Source organism: Choloepus didactylus, chromosome 20, assembly GCF_015220235.1.
Source record: "Choloepus didactylus isolate mChoDid1 chromosome 20, mChoDid1.pri, whole genome shotgun sequence".
NCBI lineage: Eukaryota > Metazoa > Chordata > Mammalia > Pilosa > Megalonychidae > Choloepus > Choloepus didactylus.
This window is the reverse complement of record NC_051326.1, coordinates 13,648,654-13,667,078: the sequence shown is the minus strand read 5'-3', so window position 1 is coordinate 13,667,078 and position 18,425 is coordinate 13,648,654. Positions and strand designations below refer to the sequence as shown.

Here is an 18,425-nt window from a genome sequence, read left to right as displayed (position 1 = left end):
CTCTTGCCTGTTGAGTCATCTCCGCTGATAATGACTTTTGATTCCTGTATTAACAGACACTCAAAACCAAAAAGGTTCTTTAAAAATTCCCAGTGAAATGCCACAGGGTTTTGGTTGGTTGGTTGGTTAGTTGGTTGGTCATCGTGAAACAAATTCCTTTCACAGCTCACTTCCTCCTCCACAAAGTTTCCCTTGTCTCACTCTGTAAGGAGCCATTGCTTTAACTCCTGTTTTCGGGAATTGGAATCCTATTATTCATAGGCTGGTTCAGCCTCAAGCAAACCATTTTTTCTGAGGCTCAACTCAGGCTCTCACAAGATGCTGAATACAGTATAGGAAGTTTACTCAGCTGCCTGCTGGTCCACTCTTTTCTGGAGAAAGAAACATCTTTTTTTTCCGCCTATAAAAAAGAAAACTCTTCAGTAATTTGATAAAAAGCCTCCCACCCAGATTTGCTATAGCTGTTTTTGCTTCTGTTTATTTAGGAAATTCCACATGAAAAGAATAGCTTATTGAATCTTCAAGCTCTAGACAGGAAACAATTGCTTCATTGCAGATCGTATTTTGGGCAGAATCAAGAATGTGCAGAATAAAGCACAGACATTGTAGAGCCTTCAGCGAGAGCCCCTGTCCTGGTTAATCAAAGAAAAAAAACGAAACATCACCTAGCCATCCCTTTTCCTATTTTGTGTGGATTGGCTAACATAAATTCTTAGAGGAGGTAACAAGAGTCAAAAAAAATCAGTAAAAATGTAAATAAAAAGCATCAAGATTTCTCCAAAGTTATACAAATGGCCAGTAAGTTCATGAAAACATGCTCAACATCATTAGTCATTAGAGAAATGCAAATTAAAATCAGGAGATACCACTTCACACCCACTTGGATGGATATGATCAAAAAAACAGATAATAAGTGTTGGTAAGGATGTGGAGAAATAGGAACCCTCAGACATTGCTGGTGAGAAGGTAAAATGGTGCAGCTGCTTTGAAAAACAGTTGGCAGTTCGTCAAAAATTATCAAAAGACAATTCCACTCCTAGGTATATACTCAAAAAAAATGAAACCATATAACCACACAAAAAATGGTACATGAATGTTGATAGAAGCATTATTCATAATAGAAAGCAGAAAGAACCCGAATGTCCATCAGCTGACGACTGCGTAAACAAAATGCATTTCATACATACAGTGGAATATTATTCAGCCATAAAATTATAATATATGCTATGACATGAATGAGCCTTGGAAACATTATGCTAAGTGAAATGAGCCAGACACAAAAGGACAAATACTGTATGATTCCATTTATATGAAATACCGAGAATAAGCAAATACACAGGGACAGAGAGTAGATTGGAAGTTACCAGGGGCTAGGGCAGAGGGAAGAATAGAAAGTTATTACTTAATGAGTGCAATTTCTGTTTGGGATGATGAAAATGTTTTGGTAATGATGTTGATGATAGTAGCACAATACTGTGAATGTAATTAGTGTCACTGAATTGTACACATGAAGGTAATTAAAAGGGGAATTTTTTTTTTAATAAACAGTCTAGGCCTCTGAATACATTTACATCAGACAGGAAAAAAAAATTTCTTTCTCCCTTCTTTAGACCCGTCCTCCTACTGACTTGAGCTTTAACTTTGATGCCAACAAACAACAAAGACAGCTTATTGCAGAACTGGAAAATAAAAACAGGTAAGAATGCAGAGGTTAAGCCAGTTTCTAAAGTCCGTAATTATCACAGGAGTATCTGATTCTTGTTTTCCTTACAGGCTAGATAGCTATTGACTGCCAAGACCCCACTTCAGTGAACATGAACCAGCCCACGTCCAATAAATGCCCTGGACACTAAATTGTATATATCTGCATGCTGTTTATTCCAGTAGTCCAAAACCCTGCTCACTTTTTCCCACTGCCCTCTCCCACCCCCCAGTGTGTTACCCTCTCATGATCCTTCCTCCACTATACATCCCAGAAACCTTTTTCTCTATCTAATCTTGTCCTGGCCCATCAGGCTGCATGTGACTGCCTGGTCTGTCATTGAAAAAAAAAGCCAGACCAGACAACACACCCTTACGTGCTGAAAGTAGAAACCAGGACATAGAGTGGACCTAATTGCACAGGCACAGGTAGAGGAAACGGCTGCCATCAGTCGGGGGGTCAGGGGAGGAAGGGAGTAGAGGAAGACGCAAGGAAGTTAGCACAACCTGCATCTGGAGGTAGGGGGAATTCCCTTTCCTTCTTTCCAGGTAGTATAAAGTGTCCTAATTGTCATTTTCCTTACATGGAGATTTTTCAAGTCCCTAAGAATAATGTTTCTGTAACTTTTTTCTACTGCAAAAGGTTATTTCGTTGAGGCAAGGTCAAGTGCAGCAGCCTTCAGGTGTCCGTTTCACAGTTCGATCATTTGGAAGCAATCATAACGAGATTGGTCGAGTTGAAGCTCCTAAAGTATTAACTTGTAGCTGGAAGAATAGCAAGCTGTGAAGCACTGTCAAGACCCCTTTCCTCCTTCCATCCTCCAGAGAGATCCTGCAGGAGATCCAGCGGCTGCGCCTGGAGCATGAGCAGGCTTCCCAGCACACCCCCGAGAAGGCGCAGCAGAATCCCACGCTGTTGGCGGAGCTGCGGCTGCTGAGGTGAGCGGGGCACTGCACCCCTGTCTCCAAACCGTAATCTAGTCCAGCTGGGATTTATATCTCAGGAAACCAAACTAATGATTAGAATAACCAGTCCTGTTAGATGAAACAGCCACGAGGTCCCACTCATTCTGTTCTTGCCTCCGATGTTTGGGTTCCATGATAACGGCTCTGCGAACTTCAGCCATCAGAACAGAACCGGAGAAGTGCCAGTCCCACGGCTCCAGGTCAAGCCACGCAGCCTTAATAAGACCATTGTATTACAGCCAACCTTACCTTGCTACTTATTCTGACTTTAGAGACTCTTGGCAGGAATAATGCCCTCTTGCCGATGAATATATTCCACCCCTGGCACTTCGCAGTCAGAGCAGGACTCTGTTGAAGGAAGGTTGCTTCATGTGCACCTTTCATGTCTATGAGACATGAAACCAAGAGAGAATCCCTGGCACCAGGGGTATGGTACCTTCCCACTTCAACATAGGTATAAACTGTCTCAAGGATGGAGAAACTAAGGGAGGAGGGTCAGAATTGGGGTAGAGAGCAGCTCAGCTCCCATCTACTGCTGATTTGGAGGGAGTGGGAAAGCCTTAACAGAAGAGCTGGTCAAAGTTATTCGAGTCTTATTTCCTTACCGTCTTAGAGAGATGTGAGTGTATTCTTCTGTAAGGAAAGACATTATGGAAACTAAGTATAACGGCTTGACACCCTTTCTCACCAGACCTCTAGATTTCTGGATAGTGAGTTCTTTTTGTTTAAATTGTAGCATTTCATTTCTACAGTTGATTTTTAATATGGTGTCATCTGAGATTCGGCATAGCTGAATACTCTTTTTTTTTTAGCTTTTCCTTTGGCTTATGCCAGTTAGCTTCTCAACCCTGGTTTCTTTTCCTAGTGAATGGAGATTATTGTTCTTCCATAGGTGTCCTTTTGTTTGGATTTATATCATCAATAAATAAGTCATAAAGAATTTAAACTTTGCAGATGAAAATTGTTAGAGGAATAGAGATTCCCAGTCTCCTGAAAATTCATTTTAAGTTTTAAATTTAGTAGGACTAAGATTTTGGTTCCTCTGTGGTTCACTGTCACATATATGATATTATTAGTACAGGTTGGCCAGGAAGGATGGGAAAACAAATGCTGCAGAATATAATTCTAGGCTGTCATAATCTACACCTGTTTTCTTTCCCCACCTCGCTCAGGCACAAGTGACTTTTTATATCTAGAAGAGCAAAAAACTGTCATACTTGAGTCTAAGTGTTGCTAGAATTGAAATTGCCAAAAGTGCTTAGTTAAGCCAAAGGGATCTGAAAAATAACACGGATTTGGTAGGCAAAGGGCTGGGTCCTGGGATGTCTCATAAGGCAGCAAGAAGGAGGAATTTAATCTTAGTCCAGAGAGCGTCTGAAGCCTGAGAAATCAGGAACCAGAAACAACTCCTATATCACTGACGAAAGGGGGGACTATGTGCTAGAATAATTGATTATGCATGTGGAAAAATATATATTGGCTCTCTACCTCATGCTATATACATAAACCACCACCAGATGAATTAAACGTGAAACACAAAACTTTGAAATTTCTTGAAGAAAATGTAGGCAAACTTCTTTAGGATTTCTCAGAATTGCTAACCATAAAAGAATAAATTGGCAAATTCAACTACATTAAAATTAAGAATTTTGTTCATTGAAAAGGACATAAAGGACAGGATTCATTTATAGTATCTGAACTCTCTGGTTTTGATCAATATATATGGGCCCAGGAACAGCTAACATCCAGCTAGTGTAATAAAATAAGATGGAGAGACCTATCTGTAGGGTGAATGGTTATGAATCCTGTCCACTCAGATAGCCTTTTCCCCTATATTATTATTTTAATGGTGTGTTATAAAATATGTTACAAATATGTAAGATATGAAGCACAATAGTAAAATGAACAGTCATGAACCCACACTCAACTTGAGAACTCATGCATTGCTTAAATCATGTCACTATATGAGTGCCCTTCCCTGATCCCATTTTCCTACTTCCAGCCTCCTCACAGAGTGAACCTCTGTCCATAATTTTGGTTATCATTCCCTTTCCTTTTCAACAGCATCATCACATACATATGCATTCCTATATAATAAAGTGTAACTAGCTTCTTGTTTTCTGAGCTTTATAGAAAGGTTATTATTTTATATGTAGTCTCCTGAAAATTCCCCCTACCCACCCACCCAGTGTTACTTTTTAGGAACTTCCATGTTGTTGAATATAGCTGTAGTTCTTTCATTTCCACCTTGTCATATAGTTTTTTGGTCATACCCAGCACAGAGAAAGTGCCATGTCCAGGCTCAGGAGTTCAGGGAAGGAGGGACTCTGGTAAAGGTGTTGAGTAGGTTGGATTCTCCTCATTGATTATACTGCAGCTGGACATACAGGGAATATGAAACACTAGAAGACAAAGAACCCCATATTACATAGGTATATGTTATAACGTATCTTAGAGGGGAAAGATATAGATAGGCTGGGAGCCGTTAGACCCAGGGAGGTCTTGGGATTTCAGCAAGACCATGAAAGACAAGTATGATTTGGATGGGATGTGGGACAAAGCATTTGCAATTGGAAATGGGGCTGGGGAGCCAGCAAGATCCCCCAAGTAAGTATGGCACATTTCAGAGAGGAGAAAGAGACTTCAAGCTAAGAATTTGTTTTCAGTCATTCATTGAATTAATCTTTAGAGTACCAGTGATAGGAGATAACATTAGTTAGGTCATTGAGACCAGATTCTAGAGAGACGTGAGTGATAGATCATAGGAAATCCTCAGAAGTTTTCAAATAATAATTTCATTGAGTTCAGTAGATGTTAATTGAGCCCATACCAGAACTATGGTTTTCTCATCCTTCACTACATGCAAAGATGAGTGAAGCTCATCCCCTGAACCTCAAGGATTTCACATCATGGTAGGAATGACAGCGTGTGAGGTGAAGTAAGTACCACCGAGGAGCACGGAGCGCAGGACATGATACCTACTGGAGGAAAGAATGATGTTGAGAATGGACCTGGAAGAATGGATTAAATTTTGAAGAGAAATGGTAATAGCTGTGAGTCGTGAAATGCTGAGATCTGTTTAGGGAAAAGCGAACCAATGACTGCAGCCCCCGACATGGAATAGGAGGAGCTAAGGAGAAGAGGGTAGTGGGATGTGTGGCAGCACTCGCCAATAGAAGTATAATGTGAGCCACTTATGTAATTTAAAATTTTCTAATAACCATGCTGAGAAACTGAAAAAATATAGGTGCCAGTAATTTTAATAATACATTTTATTTAACCAAATATATCCAAAATACTATTATTTCAACACATAATCAATATTTTAAAAGTATTCATGAGCTATTTTACCTTCTTTTCTTCACACTAAGTCTTCAAAGTCCAGTGTGTATTTCTCACAGCACATCTCAGTTCAGACGAGCCACGTTTCAGGTGCTCAGTGGCCCTGTGTAGCTGATGGCCACCATATTGGACAGCATGGGTCTAGACTGCACAGGGCAAGGGTCAGTGATGCTGGAGACTGTTGAGATTATTACACAGGATGATGAAATTAAGACAGATTTCTTCTGAGCAGCATTTTAAAGTTCACAGAACATTTTTATATCCATTTTCTTATTTGATCCTTGAACACTCCTTTGACATAGTGTTATCTGCTATTAGTTCCGTTTTGAAGAAGAGTAAATTGAGGCTCAGAGAGGTCAAGGGACTTGTCCAAGGTTGCACACTTAGTAAACGGTGGGGCCCAGGCTAGATCTCAAGTCCCTTAATTTATATTCCTCTGCTTTTCCCTTGGTACAGCAGATGAAACCAGGATTGCTCAAGCTAGGAGACTGTTGCATATGTGAGGAAAGGAGCACCTGGATAAAGTGAGAGGAGTGGGACAAGAAAGAGAGGAACGTGAATTTCCAAGATGGGACCATCTGAACCGGGTGACCGCAGTATAGGCTATGAAGAGGAAAGTAAAGAGGACGGAGTTTTCCAGCTGTGATAACTGGAGGAAACAGTAGCAGAGACAGGGAAGTTGGGAGGGAGAAATCATTTGAGGGAGAAAGTCTTAAGTCTGGTTTTGGACCTGTTGAGCTAAAATTTGTGAAATGGAATCTTTCCTCTGAGAAGAATGAGCTCTCCGACACACAGTGAGCCTGGGCCTGGGAGCGCTGACCCCCAACCCCTCTTTCCCCTGAGCAGTTTTTATACAGTCTCTTCTGTATTAATATAAATTCTGACTGCTTTTATATAGCTCTCTGAACAAGATATTCGACTTACTGAAGAAGAATTTTTAAAAATTACTTTCGTATATATTTTTTCTATATATAGCAATATATACTTCCCAAAACATTTTTATATATTAGTCTCACAACAGTACAGGAAAGTAGACGAAACAGATATTTATCCACATTTTATAGATGAGGTTTCAGACAGAGGTTGAAGGACGTGCTCAGCTTCTCACAACTGCTCCGTCTTGTACCTAGTCTGTGACCAGCAAAGGACCCAGGGCCCCTTTACCTGCAGAGTTTCCTTTCTTCCTGGACAGGCAAAGGAAAGATGAGCTGGAGCAGAGAATGTCGGCGCTGCAGGAGAGCAGGCGGGAGCTGATGGTGCAGCTGGAGGGGCTGATGAAGTTACTGAAGGTAAGGACCCAGGACGCTGCCAGACCCTTCGCCCACCTCCCCGCTCTTCTTTTCATCTCCCGCCTGCCCTCAGCTTCAGCTGCCCCTGTGACGGCAGAAGAAGGTAAGGCTAAAGGCTTGAATATTGCTGCCCAGAACAGTTTCCAGGTAAACCTCCATAAATTTAGCCTAATTAAGCATAAAAGTCATCTAAATGACTGATCTAAAGTCTGATTCTTAGTGGTTGCTAATAATTATTTATTGAGATAGTTGCTTTTATGTCTAAAGAAGAATGTTTATAAATAGGATATTAATTAGCTAGGTTTACATTAATAATACTTCTCAACTATTTAAATTTCTCAAGTTTTGCAAATATTTCACTTAAATACTTAACAGATACCAAGTGTCCTATGTTAATAAGTAGTGCAGAAGCAAACCAGTAATCAAACCCATCCCCATCTCAACTGATTCTAATCAATGATTTTACCAAATTAGGAATAAAATAACATATTGGTTCTAGGCATAGAACATTGGGGAACTGAATAAATAAGGAATAGTTCAGGTATCTCTGTTTATTTTTTTGAGAAATACACTATTACAAACCCTAGACCCAAGAACAGGGAAAAGCACATTTGGCATTTAAATGTCCTCACCTGGAAACCTTTACTGGTCACTGAACAGACATATTTGCCAGCTGGGTGGCGGCAATGCCAGTGCACATTTACTCGTGCTGTTCGCACTGAGGTCCTGCCCGAGGTGCTGAATCTGCTGTATTTTGTAGAATGACACAGAGTCAGCGCTAGAGTGACAATCACAAAGTGGGGAATGTCTCCAAAGTCCAAGTTCGGGTGTTGGTGCTAGGCTGGAGCAATGAAAGGCCACACAAAGCCCACAAAGAAGAAAACTTCTGAAATAATGAATAAAACTATACTGTATTGGAGGCCTTTTTGGACAATTGATGTATGGTGGTCTTGAAATGTACTTTGTCGAATTACATCTCGTCGTCATTGGTATTGGGGTGGGGGGTGGTTTAAAGCTGGGATACAGGGGAGTCATTGAAGGCTTGGAAAACAACAGTTGAGGGTGGTTTCAATTACAAATGTTATCTTTCAGGCTGAGGAGACAAGGATCTGGGCCAGGGGTGGTAGCCCAAAGATATATCAAAATGTAGACTTTTCTTCACCTTCTCCATCCTAACCCAGTGACCTAATAATAAAGCTAGTGGGTATTAGCAACCTAGATAAAGGCAGTGTTTGTTTCAAACTGACTTTTTCCTTGCTCAAGGCAAAAAAAAAAAACAAAAAACTTCTTTTAGTCTTGACCTGAGTTTTTCTAGCTTTGGTCCTGGGTATTTGGGTCGTTTTGCATAGACATGTTTCTGCATTAACCCTGGTAGGAGGATTTCTCTTCAGAAATATTCAATGTCCTAAATGGGTCTTGAAAGAAAACCTTATGCACCAAACGTGGCCCAAATCCCTCTAATAGTTGTTATATATCCAGCTAAGCAACCCAGTCACCCACTCAAAACAGCAGAGATATACTTAACGCATATTTGGCCTGAGTCATCTCTGGAGCTGCAGGGGACTAAAAGCTCTGCTGTGGTGGAGTTAGTCCACAGGACGGGAGAGAATAGGGGAATCCACCCACCTCTCCTCTGCATCAAACCCCCCTTGCAGAAAGCTGCTCTCAAACATTACCCAGACACAGATGAGGAGGTGCCCCATGTGATTTTTGTATGAGACAAAAGTTTGTGCAAACTGATGGGGAGCCAAAGTGTTTTTCCCCTAAATAATGTAGTGTGCTTGCTTTCCTTTCGGTCAACTCGTCCTGGGTGATCCTTAGAGCCTCTGGCTCTGAGTCCCACATGCCCTATTACAATCACCACTGATGTTTGTACTCAAGGGCTAAGCAGAATGAGCTGATGCATGGAACTTTAGTCCCAAACCTTGAGTTTCTTTGTATTTCCAGCTATTGGCCTACCATAACAATTTCTATAGAATAAGGAGACCCCTGCAGCCCCATTTTGTAGGATCTCCTGCCAGGTTATTAAATGCCTTATCACTTACCCAACTGACATGCGGAGTCCATGTGGATTGGGAGCAACAGTCTGCAAACACCAATCCAAGAATATCGGTTGTCTTTTCATCCATTGAATAGAACTCACAGTTGAAAGTCTCATGCCCTTAGTGTCCAGCTTTCTAAAAGCATTACAGTATAATCTTTGTCTGTGTATTATGTGCATTCCTGAAGAGTCATACATAAAGGTATATATTGAATCATTGACTTCTATTAAAATTTCAAAGATGTTTTCCTACTATTAAAAAAACATATTCACCAGCCCATAATGAGAAGTACCCTTTAGAATCCTAATTTTAATTTCAAAGGACTGTATTCCTTTCATTGAAATTCAGTGTGCTAGCATTTAATTCACTCATAGAACAGCTGTGAGCAGTTAGTCAAATGGACAATCAAGCTACATGGGATATTCACAAATTAAAACACATCACAGTGAATTTCCATTTCACAGGGAGTTCCTTCATTCTACTCTAACAGTAAAAAGTTATGTACTTTGTAATCTGTTTATTATAATGAATAATGATTCATTATGTTGATAATTTAAAGAGTCATACATGTGAAGTGTCACCACTCTTCATTCATTCATTAAAAAGCCTAAATCCTTTTGGGGGAATAAGGCAGAGTAAAAATTAATAATGTACTTCTTCAACAAAAAGTATTGTTTAGGCATTTGGGCTGTAATGGTGAAAAAGACTTAATCTCTGTCATCAAGGACTATCAGAGACTTTCTTATCGTTTTTCTTTAATGACATAATGTTGACTGACACTTATCTTTTCTGTACATTCCCCCCCTGATTAATTAGTATATAGATAACCTCTGCCTCAGACTTCATATTTAATCTAGAAATGGTTATGTGTTGGTGTTTCAGTTTTGAATTCATGTTCCCAATATTCCTCAAACTCATTTTCCATTTTTCCAATGCTGCTTTTGAAATAGACTTACCAGGTGAATTCTGTGGTTTTGAGTTTCAGCCTCACTTGTGAATGTTTGCCTTGTTTGAACATAGATGGCCACAGTGACTGGGCCATTACTTGGGCCACCTAACCAGACTCCCCCCCAGTTTGTGTTTTATTGTTAAGATGTAATTACCCCCTTTAAATCAAGTTGGCTCCTTTGCCTTGTCATCGGTCACTTGATAACAAAGAGATTCTAAGACTTCATATCTGATCTGTTTACTGCGTTGACAGAGCCTAAAGGGCTTATCTGAATAACGTCCGTGAGTTTAAATTACACACCACCATCCTAATGAACACTTTGCCAAAGTCCTCCCTCTGGGACACCCAGTTGTGTGGGAGGCCCCCACATGGAATAGCTGCTCTCTTCCCCATCCCCAGCCTAACCTGACACACGTGTCGTTTCATGTCTGTGGACAAACAGGATGTAGCAGAGTCACCAAATGTGCAAACATGAAACTTTGCTTTCTGAGAGTTCCCTCTTCTAGTGAAGCAAAGTGATGTTATCTTCAATAATAGACTTGGGGGGAATGGTAAAAATAGGGAGGTGTCTTAGAAACAGTTCTAGGAAATTACGTACCAGTCTTTTGGCCTCCAAAGCTATTTCAGCCTGTCAGAGTTGTCCCATCCCTCCCGCACCATGTCAATTGCCATTTTAACACTTACAGCTAAAAATAAAAACACATTTTTAAATTGCCTAATAACTCTCCTTATAGCTGTTTGCCTTGCCTAGTGACTGGAAGAAAAGTGTTCCGTCCCACAGGGAAGTCTGGCTAGGAAGGGAGACCACTTCCCAACTGCAGAACTCCAACCCCTTCTGACCAGAGCCACGCACAGCAGGTACCAGAGCTGAAAGCCTGACTTCTGCAGGCTGACCAGGCTGATGCCGAGGACCCTCTTAGCCAGTGTTCCTGTGAGTTTAGGTTTGGTCGGGCATCTGGCCTAGCTTTAATTACAAAGAGCACCTTCCTGCATTGAGATGGAATCTCCCCAAGAGATTTCTTGGGGCCCATTTAATTTCTGTTCCACATCCCTTCCTTGCTGTAATAAAAACTATTTGCTACAAGTTTCCACTTACCTTTTATAATTCCTTTGCTTTCCTGAAATCATTCTCACCATCGCACCCAGATCAGCAGACTATGTGAAAACAGAAGCACCCATCCTTTCCTATGACTTCCTAGACACGTGTTCAGTAAAGACCGCCTGACAGATGACTCCATTCTAAAGAGAACATTGCATCAGCTTTTAGGTGTGTGTACTTGGGGCAAAGAGCTGAGGCTCTCTGACCGCAGTTTCTCATGATGAGGCACAGAAAGAGGAAGTTGAGGGGCCCATGAAAAGCTAGAGGAGCTGAGGAGCTGAGATCTGAGGAGAAACTCAAAAGTGTCTCATTTTCAGTGTGCTTCTTTCTCCCCTGCATTAGTCAGAAAGCTGACAGAAAGCAAGTGCCTGCTCTGTGAACTGTCACTGGGAGGTTCTAAAAGGAAGAGACCATCTCTCACTTATCTTTATGTTCTCAGTACCTCACGCACAAGAAGCACTAAATAAACAAGTTGAATTAATGAAAAACTGAGATCAATAATTTTTTTGAAAGATTTCTCAGGGCACTGGAACAGCTTCCAGTTTATTGGGAGAACTGGGTATGCATGTGCATCCTTGAAAAAAAAAATGACAAAGGAATCTGAAACCAAGTGGACAGTGTTGTAGTTCCAACAAGTTTAGTGGAGGGAGGAGACTGAGTAAGAGCTGAATCTTATAAGAAGTGGAATTGCCAGTTGAGAAGGCCTTGGAGCAGAGGTTCTCAAACTAATGTGCATCAGAATCACCTGACAGTCTTGTTAAACACACTCCTAGAGTTTTGATTCAGTAGTCTGGGGTGGGGCCCCAAGACTTGCAGCTCTGACAAGTTTCCAGATGTAGGCGATGCTGATGCTGTTTGTCTCTGCTCCCACTCTGAGACCACCGGCCTAGATAAATATCATGAATGGTGAAACAGAATGATCACTGAGATTTTGAGTCATGTTGGGCTTCTTGTTTCCAGTTTACCCTAACTAGTCATGTGGCTTTGGGCAAGCCAGGCTCTCAAGGCCTCTTTCATCTACAAATGAGGAGGTTGGACCAGATGGCTTCTAAGGTCCCTTCCAACTCCAGAAGTTAGCATTTAATTGGGTGGCACAGAGACCTGCCATTTGTTTTGTCTGCTGGTACTCTTATGTGGTCAGGGCCTTTGATCTCTGAACCCAGGGGCCTGGCCTGTTTGCCTGATTCTTCCATCATTTATTTCTTCCAAATGTTTGTGGTAATGGGCACTAATTTCTCTCCTTTCTCCCTCTGCCTTTTCTCCATCTTCAACACCCCAAGGAGGAGGAGCAAAAACAGGCAGTAAGTGAACTCCAGAACTCTCCATCTGACTCCTGCTCTTTTTGCATGTACCTGTTTCCCCCAGATAACTGTTATGTGCTTTTTCCTCTCCTCCCAGCATAAGACCATTCTCTGCAGAAGTGGTTGGGTATAAAACCCTCAGCCGTCCTCTCCATGGTGGTTGTAAAATGGCCTACAAGTACAAGTCGCATTTATCGAGTAGAGCATGTTCTTATTTGAAACCAGTGCTTGTTGAATTGTTTTTAAGTACATGTCTGCTGTGTTTATTTCAGCATGCATGATTAGCCAGGTTACACTTGTTTTCCTGCTCGTTCATTCTCTGCTTTATGTCTAGGGGGACTTCAATTGCTTGCAACAGCCTTTGGGGTGGTGGGGACGACCTCAGGTCTGAATCCTGTGTCATGGATGAGCATGCATGAAAATGTGTAGTTCTTCTGAGAACTTTAGATATCCTGTAGGCTTGAATCAGCTTCTGGATGCTCCAACTCTACTGGCCTGCTTAACGAAGTTACTAATGAAAACTAAGGGACAGATTATGCTGTAACTGATTTCCTGTTTTAGAGACTGCTCCACGGGGAGCTTTGTTTTTTCTGAGCTGTGTGGCTGTTGTGTGGTGTTTAGGGAAGATTTATGTTTGTTTTATTTTTCCTCATGGCCACTAACCCACCCAATGAAATTGATTGAAGGCCTATATACAGTAACACCATATATTTAATATAAAATAGTAAGGTTTTCAAAGCATACATTGTTTACCCAAGCTAAAGCTGACTTTTAATTAAACTTGAGTTTTTTTAAACAGAAAAATATATAATGTTTAATTTTTTTAAGTGCCCATTAAAAAAAATTTGTCCATATTTTAGATTAAGAACAAGAAATATAAAACATTTTACTTATTATTTCCAGTTAAGAGAGGAGTGGAATCAGAGTAAAGGGAAGAAAGGGAGAGAGGGAGTATAGATAGGGCAGGAGGCAAGAAAGGGGGGAGAAAGAGACTGTCAGAAAGGAAAAGCAAGATACATTATGGCATTAGGATAGCCTAACAACCCAGACGTCTCAGTGGCTTTAAGGTGACAAAAGTCTTGTTTGGTTTTGTTCGTCTTTGTTGTTTTCTTATTCCCACAAAGTCCACTGCTTCAGTCCTTTGGTACTTGGTCAGTAGGGACAAGCACATGGCGGAGCAGAAGTCCAGGCCGGAAAGCCCCGCCCCGCCTTTGGATGCCTCCACCGGGGAGTGACGCGCATCACTTCCGCTCCATTTCATTGGACGGGGCAAGTCACGTGGCCACACCCAACGCCAGGGGCTCAGAAGTATCGTCTCCCATTTGGTTTAGGAGTGGCAGAGACAGAGATGTTGGTTACGCTGACCACAAGTAGGAAGATGAGTGAGATCGCGTTGGAGGGAGAGAAAGGCAAGCCTCCCTCCTTGTCGCACTCGTCTCCCCAAGAGGCTCCTCGCCTTGTTATGTGACAGGCCCCCCTGCGGGTCCCGGCCTCGCTTCACCTGTCATGGCTGACCACCAGAGTTCCGCTCCTCCACCCCAAACGTGAGCTTTATGCCTGAAAGCACTTGCTGGGAACTTACCTCCAACAGCCGGCCCAGACGAGCACCTTTTTCTCCCTCTCTGACTGGGCCGGCTCAGAGTGAAGCACGCCATCAGGAACACCCCACACTTTACCCCAGAACTCTCTTTCGAAAGAGGGCAGCCCTTCTGGGTATTGGCTGGAATGGCAGAAGGACAGTTTCCAGTAGATATTTCGCTTTTTAAAATTCTATGGATTACTGTGTAATCCAAGAACCAGAAATCTGCCACTACCTGTTATGTTATTTCTCAGGTAAACTTAGTCTTGAGTGGATGGCAGATTAAATAATGTGTTCATTTCTGGGACCTCTGATTCCATGTGAGGTCATCATCCCCTTGACGCTGGCGAAATGGAAAGCAAGACCTCGGCTGCTGCAGCCCGCCACTGATGAGCCGCTTGTGTTTGTGTCTTGGGAATTATCCGTGGCCAAGGGGCTGGGCTCGGGCCCTAGACCCCAGTCTCTTAGGACCACCCATAGCACAGTTGGTGCAAATCGTTTTTTCCTCAACTTTTCCCACCAGGGTGTGAGGTAAGAGATGCGGCTCTGTTGATTTAGGTAGAAATCTGTCCACTTCACAGGTTCCAGCTGGGCCCACCAAAGGCTCAGCTCTGAGGCTCACGTTTGGACTAAATGGCTTTACATGCTTCAACGTTTTTAACATGTACAACTGAAAAGACAAAAGATTTTAGAACTAGAGCTTCTGCTTTAATCTGTATCATTGCTGAGTGAGAGACAAAAAGGTATGAGCTTTTAACTCAGTTAAGTTGTAATCCTTTTGGGTTTTAGCCAACAGAGTTTAATTTCCCCCTTTCAAAATTTATTACCTTAAAGGAGTAATAAAACAATTGTAAAAGACTTTTAAAATGAAGGATTTACTAGACATGGTTCCCCAAACAGGCTCTGTAAATCCGAACGGAGAAACTTTTTCGTATAGTCCACTTTCTTGCTTTTTCCCCTCTTAGGATTATTGTGTCCTCTGGGGAACTTGAGAGAAATGGGTAATAACTGATGTGAAAGCCTTGGTGCCTCTGTGTTTCTGCTTACAGCCTCAGCCACTTTCCCAGTGCCTGGAGTAGCATTCATACCTCGACTGAAAATTCTCTGTCTTTTCTCTCTCCCTGCCTCCCTCCCTTCTCTTTTCTCAGATCCAAAGGTTATAATTAAGGACAGAACTGCCTGGCAGTTTCAGATAAGACTTCACTGAGTGACTGTTCATCCCTGCAGTGACAGGCTCAGGAATTTGATTTTATCAGCTGAATCTGGGTTGCTCAGGCCCATGATGGTCAACAGACCAGCTTGTTCTCCCCTCACACCTGACCTCCAGCCCAGTGCCAGCCACAGTAGATGCTCAGGAAATACTTGTTGAATGAAAACAAGTATTAACCAAACTTATAAGATACTGACTTAAGGACCGTATAAAGTAATAGGTTTATTAGTTTATAAGGGACATGACTGGTTCAAGTACCTTTAGCAGTAGTTTCACTCACAGTATGCCAGCAAGGTAGGTAGTCCATTCAGGAGACCAATGTATGGCTCAGAAATGTCCTTGATAAATAAGGAATCAGGAAAGCGAATTTCAGTGTTACCAAAAGAATACTAATATATTAGTATGTATTATTAGCTCTATTATTTCTGTGTAAAGAACAGATACTTATAATGTAGAATAAAATCTGTTTCTCAACACAGAGACTCTATAAAATGTGGGATAGCTGTAAATTATTTGTATCATTTGAAAATATTTTGAGTATTGCTCAATAAAAACCAGTGCCTGCAGCCAGAAATGTGCTTGTAGGATTCTCCTGCATTTTACAGAGGGACACCCACTAGGGTGAAAACACACAGGGTTGTTTATGGCCCATTGGTGCACTTGAGCCATGGGCTACTCCATTCTAGGCCAGATGATACCCCAGACCTAGTCTGGAGGGTCTTCAGATACACAAATTCATTCTAGGAGCATCTCAGGGTTCCATTTTGCCCAAGGGCTCAGTAAACCATAAAATTTTGGTACAAGATCTGTAACTCCAAGGCAACAGGTTCAGTTTATTCATGAGGGACATGTTTTCTTAAACATTTCTCTGAGCCCTCCAATTGGAAGATTATCATCTTTTATGTACAAATCAACATCAGGTTTAAAAACTGGAACTTTAGATGACAACCATAAGGGCAGGAGGCCCGCGCAGGGGTGGCTTTGACACAGATTATTCGTGGTGTGATGATCTGAAGGGCATTCTGAAACCGATGCAAGTAGAGGACTCTTGAGGATTCTGCTAAGAGAACACTGTGTCACTTGGGAACTGTTTTTTTACGTCAATAAGAAGGAATATCTCATGGGATCTGGCCCTGTGATTTCAGGACCCAGACAAAAAACCCATTACAACTGTACCAAAAAAAGCATGGTGTGGGCTGGTTCCCAGAAGCCCCTGTCTCTGACCACATCTGCACCACCTCAGAGGAAGGACACTAATATTTAACTAACCATTGTTGACCCATAAGGGCTCCAACAAACCTAATGAATACTAATTTTGTAAGTGTAAGAGAAAATACTTTCAAAAAAATGTACACAACAACAAATAGAACAGAAACCACCTCCTTGTCTGTTAAACAGATTGTCGATGAACCCCTTGATGTCAGTGTCTGCCTCGTGGGTCACTTCCCCTCCTGGATCACTTAACCTTTGAACACAATCTCATTGGGAACTGATTCAGAACAACGTGCCTGTAAAATCTCCTAGGCTCTCTGACCTCTGTATTTGTGGCTCCACCGTCCTCTGGAATAGAATCCTGAGTCTCCTTCTTCCCTGAAGGCAAAGGACTGCCGCTCATTTATTTCTTCAACAGGATTTTACTACATATGTGCAAGGCAGTGAGCTTGGCCTTCTGGAGGATAAAAAGGTAAATCCTACACGTATCTCACCTTCATATGGTATGAAAGCTATTTCATGGCTGGAATGATGTCCTAGCAGGAACACAAGCTAGGTCAGTGGTATTCTGAACCTTAGGTGTCACTGCTGCCCTCTGGCAGACCCCACAGATGTATTTTAGTAAACAGCGATCAATGTGCTGTACCACATGGCTGTCTCACGAACATTCAGCCTGGGCCCAGGATATCTACATACACCCGTGGAACCTCTCTCAGTGCGTATATGTGTCCTTGTGAAAGTTTACAGAGTATGTCCAGCAGTCTTGCACCTGCACTGTGGTTTTGTTTTTGTTTTTGTTTTTAATTTGTTTTATTTCGAAAAAGAGGAAAGGTCATCACAGTATTAACAATAGATGTTTGTAGTTCGCTCACCCCAAATTCCTTGGACTCCTACAAGGAGCTTACAGTTGGAGGATACAAGGGGAAAATAGCTTGGGGGATTTGCAACACCCCCAGTACTGTTCCTCACTCTAATCAATAGCAAGATAAGAGATTTCCTTACCTGCTTTTTTATTTCCCTTCTGTACTGTATTTCTACTTTTTCCCTCTCCTGACCAGAATGCAAACAGCATGAGAAAAACATACGCCAGGACCTCCAGGAAAATTCTCTACACACCAAGCTGGAGAAATTCCCTTTTCACTGGAAGAATATTGAATTCCTAAAACACACTATCTTCCCCCAGATACACTCTGAATCCCAGCAAAGCATCAACAGAAAAGGATAAGTGACAGACAACTTCTGGGTTTGAGCCTGAGAACCTGGGAAAATGATGGCTACCATTGACTTAAAAAGTGAAAATCGGGGGAAGATCTGGTTTAGGAAGGGGACTTTGATATAATTTGGGACATACTGAGTTGTAAAGAATGGCCAGGCAGTCACAAATAAAAGTCTACTAGATGTTTGGGGAAATACAACTGGAACTTCAGTAGGTGAACAGGGCTAGGAATGTAGACATGGAAGTGTTCAACATAGAATTAGTGTTGAAGCCATGAACAAGAACATGAGCATTAGGGAAAATCCACAGTAGAAATAAAGGAAGAAAGAGGAAGCAGTGAGAGGAGATAGGAGTAGGATTGTCGTTTCTCATGGAAGCCCAGAAAGTTTCAAGAAGAAAGTTAATAAGACAATAAGACAAGGAAGGCCTTGGATTTGACAATAAGGAAGTTATCAGTAACCTTGGAAGGAATAATTTCAGTAGAACAGTAGAATGCAGATATCCTGTAAAACAGGCTTT

At 41.8% G+C, this 18,425-nt stretch overlaps 1 protein-coding gene across 12 annotated transcripts in view; it reads left to right on the top strand.

The window, feature by feature from the left end:
* Positions 1–18,425, top strand: part of DTNB (dystrobrevin beta) — a 386,425-nt gene that overhangs the window by 338,361 nt on the left and 29,639 nt on the right. For 9 of the 12 annotated variants that reach the window (XM_037812551.1, XM_037812550.1, XM_037812552.1 and 6 more), the window contains 4 exons: positions 1,611–1,696; positions 2,527–2,640; positions 7,202–7,298; positions 12,669–12,689. In XM_037812551.1, the coding sequence (XP_037668479.1) occupies positions 1,611–1,696; positions 2,527–2,640; positions 7,202–7,298; positions 12,669–12,689 (318 nt within the window). The remainder of the gene's footprint in view (positions 1–1,610; positions 1,697–2,526; positions 2,641–7,201; positions 7,299–12,668; positions 12,690–18,425) is intronic. The other 3 variants (XM_037812561.1, XM_037812558.1, XM_037812554.1) reach the window with 1 other exon arrangement.